General features: G+C 39.3%; 1 protein-coding gene across 1 annotated transcript in view; it reads right to left on the bottom strand.

The window, feature by feature from the left end:
• ubl3a (ubiquitin-like 3a) overlaps nucleotides 1–6,446 on the bottom strand; it is a 7,128-nt gene extending 682 nt beyond the window's left edge. The window contains exons 1-3 of the mRNA XM_035666641.1: nucleotides 5,256–6,446; nucleotides 1,958–2,044; nucleotides 432–509 (exon numbers count right to left, since the gene is read on the bottom strand). Of these exons, the coding sequence (XP_035522534.1) occupies nucleotides 432–509; nucleotides 1,958–2,044; nucleotides 5,256–5,442 (352 nt within the window). The 5' untranslated portion in view covers nucleotides 5,443–6,446. The remainder of the gene's footprint in view (nucleotides 1–431; nucleotides 510–1,957; nucleotides 2,045–5,255) is intronic.
• Between the last annotated feature and the right edge of the window lie 693 nt (nucleotides 6,447–7,139).

The following is a 7,139-nucleotide window of genomic DNA, read 5'->3' as shown; positions in this document are numbered from 1 at the left end:
AGCGGACTCTCTGTGATTCCATTGCAGACAGAGAGAGTGAAAGATAACATGGCTAGTGAGCCCTGACTACCATCCTGCTGTTCCTGCTGCCCTGCTGTGGTCAGTCTGTCACTCTCTCCAGTCATCATTAAACTTAGAAGGTGATTGTATCTAAATGTTTGACTACCCTATCTCTACATACAATCACCTTCTACTACAGAGTCACAAAAAGGAGACCTGTCACCTAATGTGATTGATATTAGCTCTATATTCTACACAATTTGCTGTATCTTGGGGATACAGTTAAGGGAGCCAATTACTTGCACCAATGGCTATTCCTAACACAGAAGCGATGTGTAGAGATAAATAATGGCTGGGAGCAGAACGTTTAAAGTTGTTCAGCGTGTGAAAGGCCCACTGAAAGGAAAGAAGGGAGACGGAGAGCTGGTTACCTTGGGAATTTGGCTCAGGCAAAGTCTCTCTGGCAACTAAATGCATCACTGTGGTCTTCCCCAAGGGCAGTTTGAGAGCTAGTGAGAGAAAGACATAGAGGATGTAAAGGTTATTCACTGAGCTACAGTATCTCTGTATGTACAAAGTTATTCACCATCAGTATAATCTTAAACTTGCAAATACAAATTAAGCTACGCTGGAACAAGTAGCTACAAAAGCTATAAAAGAGAGAAAAAATACAAACACTATTTCATGACATAATAACCTATGGCTGAAGATGTCAAAAAATATGACTATTGGGTAATTTTGTTCCAGATTAATAATCCCTTGCAGGTAAGAAAAGGGCCTGAAAATCTTTAAACCTTTGGTTATTTCAGACAGTGTGACTGGCTGTTCATGAAAGTCAAATGTTTCTTTTTTCTTCCCAGAGTAGCTTGAACCATTTCCCCCCACATGAAAAATGCGTCAAGTGCTCAATTCCCTAATAAAATCCCTCAGCAAACTCTTGAGAGAAAAGAAAAGCAAATTGGTATTACATGTTATCAATGTTTCAGCAGAAACTCAAATTTTACACACGGGAAGAGCTTGATGTAATGATGGTGTAATGAATAAAATTGGAACACAGTAGTTCCTTTGAACATCAGTGATTACCTATCTGAAGCTTCCAATTATTGGAAATCAATGGCTGTCGGGAAAATGCAGAAAAATGCAGTCTACTCTAACTACTGTATGCTTTGTGATATAACAAGTAGCACTAGCCATACTGTGATATTTCATGGAACAAAACCTACAAAAAAGCTGCTACATTTTAAAAACACTAACAATCACACACTAAATTACAGTTAATATCTTAGCTGCAATACTTGTAACTCCTTTACAGCGAAGAAACTGCTTATCAACCATGTGGTGTGTGCTTTCACACGTGTGTGGCGTCTGTTAGCATTTCAAAACCACTAGGAGTTTTGGCTCAACTTTAAGAGGATTCTGTGTCAGCGTGCAAACATGTTAAACCAACGATAAGGGAATTATCAGATACATGGCAGTAATGAGATGAGTGTAAAAGGGTCGGGGGCGGCCTTAACCCCATTAAAACCAAACAAAACACCAGTCAAATCAAAATTGGGTTAAGTAGACTCGAAAGCCTAAAAGCCAGAGAGAAGTGAAGTGGGCAGCCTCAAAAGAAGACCTCGTCTATTTCTCTTCACTTATGGCACTTTCACCGGCCCCCCCCTCCCTTTCTGTCTCCTCATTGTGCTGCTTGAGGTCTACTCTAACGCCAGTCTTGCCCCTTTCCTGACCAGTCTCTTTCCCCTCTTTTTCTGTATTTCCTCTCTCCTCCCTCTCTCCATCAAAGCAGGCTTGTCCAGAGCACTGAGGTACCTCTGTTCTGCGGCTCAGGAAAGGGATGAGAACAGCAAAGAACTTTCCAGCAACACACTGCTGTGATTTTGTGTGCATGTCTATGAGCACATAAGGGGTGTTTTTTTGGTGGTGGAGGGGGGGTGCACTTTCTGTGTTTTCTCACCTCCTAGTGTTACGTTGCCGTGTAGAAAACGGCCCTGGTAGATCAACCTCAGGATGTTAGGACTGCTGACCTGCTCTTCCTCCCAGTCTGTATTTAAAAAAAGGGGAGAAACAGATAGATGGTTTAAGCAAAATCAACATTTTGTCTAAATTTTCTCATCATTTCACCTATTTTCCATTAAAATGATCATCATCATCATTGTATAATCTTTAAACTGAGAACATGCAGGTTCAATAATGACATTTCACAACTTTTTTATTGCTACCTGAAATTGAATTAGCTTTAAAAGCCACCCTAAACAAAATCAGTTCATGATTGAACATTGCTAATGAAAGTCCCTAGACTCTAGATGAGCAATTTAGAAAAGGACAAAAGGAATTTAATTGTTAAGGGGCTCTGACTGAGTTCAGCAGAGCTCATACAATGAAAAGCTTTGAATTTTAAACTACTGCTTTAGCCCTGGTCTACGTCAATATAATTTACTGTATATAGTGCAGTGAAAAGAAATCAGTCATTGCATGGTGAAACAAAAAGACCACCAGCAACCGCACTGAAGATATTTTAGGGCATTTAGGGCCTTTATTTCAGATCATTATGTGCAGAATGTATAATATGTGGGTTTTGTGGGATGCGTTACAGAATGTGAGAACGACTCAAAGCAAAAGAACACGAGGTGTGGCTTGGGAAGAGCTAAAGACAAAAAGTGAAGGCATTAAATAAGAGAGAAAACAGCGGGGGGAGTTGCACGGCAGCAGAGTCTGGCCACCAGATGTTTGTCTCCAGCTAAGGGAAGGGTGTTGGTGCTGAGTGAATGCCTGCTCTGGGTCTCACAGGGTTCAGATCTGTTGTCTGGGAGGAACACAGGGCGCTTCCAAAACTGACAGGACTGAAAGAAAAACTCCTCTTGTCAAGGAGAATCAGTATAATGTATAGTTTTTCATGCACTGTGGGCTTCTCTTAAATTGGGCTACAGTCACAACACCGTGGGAAAAGGCTACAGTCTGTTTAGATCTGAAGGTGGCATAAGGTCGGTAGTATCAAATGAATTCTAACACTGGTGTAGCAGCAGTTAGGGAGTAGGTGTGTTACACAGAGGAGGTGGCAGTGCTGCGAGATTCCACATATGCAATGAAAATCAGGCTGAACTGAGGAGTGCACCCTAATTATCTTACACCAAAGATTGGCACATTCCCACACTGCTATACAGACCTACATGCAAGTAATTAGCAGTGGGTTTCAATGTGATCGCAGCTCTCTGTATACACAGTATAGCCCCTCAGCTGCCGTTATCTTTGTGATATAGAACATAAGGTCAACATAAGTCAGATTGTCTGGTTTCCAAGTGCATTTGCCGCTAAATTGTTAGCAATTACTGTTCATGCGAACGCACTGCAGCTGTGCTTATGCAATAATGTGATTTATTACAAAATACCACAATATGGGTCTATATTACCTATATGCTGAATGTGGGAAGATACAAAATGTCCCAGCAAGAATACCTAAACAATCTGGTAAATGTTTACATTTAGTAGTTAATCTAGTCTAATCTTAGTAGCGCAAGAATCTCTCACCTAAAATCACATTTTAATTTTATAACTCAACTCTTCAGACGTAAGGTTGGGAATATTTTTTGTTGGCTGGCATGAAGGTACACCTGAATACAGTAGATAAAACTGCCACGGAAGAGTAATACATAAATATTAAAAGAGAATATTTGATTTGGATAGTACGCTGATAATGACATTCTGTGATCAAAGAGTAGATGTTCAACGAGTAACTCACTACTATTACTTTTACTATGTGACTGTATCTTTCTTCCCGACTTTAAAAGTCTCTCCACATCTAACTTGATTCATTACATTAATGCACATCTTTATGCATTACATTATTATTTTTCACACATTGTACATTATCTTTATACTGTGAACATTTGCACTGCTCTTCTATGCTCTTCTTTCTATGCACCAGGGCACAAAGACAAACTCCTTGTATGTGAAAACCTACTTGTCAATAAACCTGTTTCTGTTTTTATGTTAACGTATCTAAATAAATGACAAATCTGTGAAATTTGTCTTAAATACTTAAGAATGTTTACATTTTTTGAACACAATGTTCCCATCTGAATCAATATGATGAACATGAATGTTGATAATATGTAATGTATTTGATAAAATGATATAATAATTGTTTATTTATTACTTAATTGCTAAGTAATCACCATCCCAAACAAAGTGTCATCTGACTATGCATCTCCTAGGGCTTTCCACTGACTCTGAAACTGTGACCTGAAAACACTGCTGACTTTTTGCTGTCACATTAAAGCTGCATTCATCTTGTGGGGCAACTATCAGCAGTTGGTTAAGTACTTTTACTCAAGTCCTGGGCACACAAAACCACTTCAGCCAGAGATGGTTTCTGTTCAACCACACATTTGCATTGTGCACGTGTTGCCTTCATTTCTGAAGACCTGCACTACCAATGCTTCAGTGGTAAAAGTGAAGCTCATTTAAATGACTTTATATTCAGCTGGGTCGCTTGTGAATTTGCCCCTCAGGATCAACGTTTTATTTTTATCTATGCTTTATCTATCTAATCACAGTCATTTCTTTGTTGACTACAGCTATTCAATAAATATAGTTGAGTAAAAAGTACAATATTTTCGCCTGAGATGTTGTGGAGTGTAAGTATAAAGTAGCAGAAAATAGAAACACTCAAGTACAAGTTCCTCAAAGCTGTAGTAGTACATTACTTGAGTACATTTACTTACTTTCCACAACTGGAACTTGCACACTGAACTCTGAACATGATTTCTCCAACCTGAACAAGGTACGAGGCTACAACACGGACAATGATTTCATGATTCTTCTGATAGCAATATAAATTTATTGTTAAATTTAAGAATTTTAAAGGCTGCGAGAAGAGCACCTTTGGCAAAATTTACATTTAATGATGCCTTGGTAAAATTGTTCTCCAAACCTGCACTCTGCGTTCATGACGTGCTAATGTTTTGCAGAGGTCAAAGGTTACAGCTTATTTTTAAGCAATCCTCTCCTTATGATAACTTTGTTTTAAAGTCTTGAATATACTGAACAAGCACATATTATAAACACAATTATATCTGTGTGCGATGCCATTAGACGGAGCCCAAAAGCAGGTCTATGAGAGAAAATTAAGAAATAATAGTGGGATAAGTCAATATCTGAGTGACCTGTATTTGTTTTTGTAGCTAGTGGATGTAACTACCGCTACTTCCTTATCAACCGCCACATCACTGAGGTATCTAAATGGAGCTACTCACCCATCGGCCAGTTGTCATACACGTGTTTAGCAATGTCTGCTGCCGAGTCGTTGGGAGAGAAGAGGAATTCTTTCGTCTTCCCGCTGACTAAAATAAGCCGCAGGTTTATCTGCAACACAGATAAAAACAAGACGGGTACTTTAGAACGGTAAATGAGAAACATTATTGGACACATCAGATGGAACATAACACAAACTGCCCCATATGTCAGCTTAAACACAGTCAGACCAGGAAGCACACAGGTTCAAGTTAAGTAATTTAATAGGAAACAGGAGAGGGATATGAGCACCCTGAGGAGCGTCCTTCCGCAGGATCAACTCCCATCTGTCTCTCCAACTTCCTCCTCACTTTTCTCTCATCCCTCTAACTCTGTGTTTTTTTGTACTTTGGTTCCCAATACTGGCAGTTTGTCACTTTCTTATCTTTACCACTCAAAAAGCCAGATGTTATTATATGATATCCTACCAAGACACTGCTATAAAATGTGCTCATTGAACTGCAAATTAGAGGCACTATGTATGCACATTTTGTCAACAACTCGGTTTTCTCCATTTATACTTAGATGGCTGCAAAACTGCATTTTCCAATTAAAATCATATTGCTATTTTATATGTATTGCATTTTAAAGGTGCACTATTAAACCCCTTTGGCTTGCAGGCATAATGTTATTATTTATGAATGAGACTATGAGCATGTTTGTAATTTCAGCCCAACCGAACTTGGCTCTCGCAGTGTAAAACAATTAGCTGGTGTTGGAATATTAAAGGCTGTTAAAATGTGCAACCTGCCCCGAATAGCTTATCCCAGCAGTCAGTGGTGACAGCCAAGTATAATAATAAATGACTAATAGTGTGAGACTGTATGCCTCCATCCCCTTCACACAAAGGTCAGAGGTCAGAGGTCAGAGTCAGCCACTGAACAGCGCCTCTGGAGCAGGTGGGGAACTGTCATTATGGGGTCTACTTTATGATTTTTAAGGTTGCAACAGACCTCATTAAGTGACTGAAACGTACAAACATGAGATACCCCACACATAATGAGTATTTTCAACAACATTTCTTTTGCATTGACAGTCAGAAGTGTACACATATTGAATGACATGAAAATAGAGACAACAATAACCTGGTAGGCTATTGTGAGAGTCAAAATCCCCTAAAATCCTGATAATGCACAAACCTTTGCACATTCCTGTACCAAAGCAGAAAACCACATCCATCTGAAACTGGTTGCCTGGTTAATTTATGCTGCATTTTTACACAGAAAACGTAAAATGTTTAAATAAGATGGGCGATGGTGAGACGAGGGCGACTGTAAACTCTTCAGTGAGAGCTGGAGGTGAGTGAATTTCAGCTTAGCTGTGGCTGCGTACTGAAACCTGCTGAACTGGATTATTCTCACTCACAGCACACTATTTTACTGATTCCTCGCAGTTTTTTTTGGCACTTACTTTACTTCCACTACATATTGTCAACGGTCCTGACTCCCACTGTACAAATTAAACATTTTTAAAATACTGTGAATGATCTTTTGATCTAGTCAGCAACAACTAGATCAAAGGTCAAACACCATGCGCTGTGTGAGAACGCCATCTGACTCTGTCCAAATAACTTGTGACGTCCAAATCCTAACAAAAATCAGCCTAACAATCAGAATGTGTGTCCCCATCTTTACTCAATGTGCTGTGCTCTTAGTCTAACATGCCACTGTCATTTTAAACAGGCCAACAAATAATGAAGACAGAGAGGCAAATTCGTTGTTTACGTTTGACTGGTATGGAAATAATCACACAAAGGAGGAGTGGCAAAGATGTGTGTTACTAATCACCACATCTCTTTGTGCATCTCTCACCTTAAATCACCCAAATACAGAGATGAAATGAACACA

The sequence above is a fragment of the Morone saxatilis genome, unplaced genomic scaffold (assembly GCF_004916995.1).
Source record: "Morone saxatilis isolate NCDOM2014 unplaced genomic scaffold, NCSU_SB_2.0 Contig20, whole genome shotgun sequence".
Lineage (NCBI taxonomy): Eukaryota > Metazoa > Chordata > Actinopteri > Moronidae > Morone > Morone saxatilis.
The sequence above is the reverse complement of the archived record's forward strand: the minus strand, read 5'-3'. Positions and strand labels throughout refer to the sequence as shown.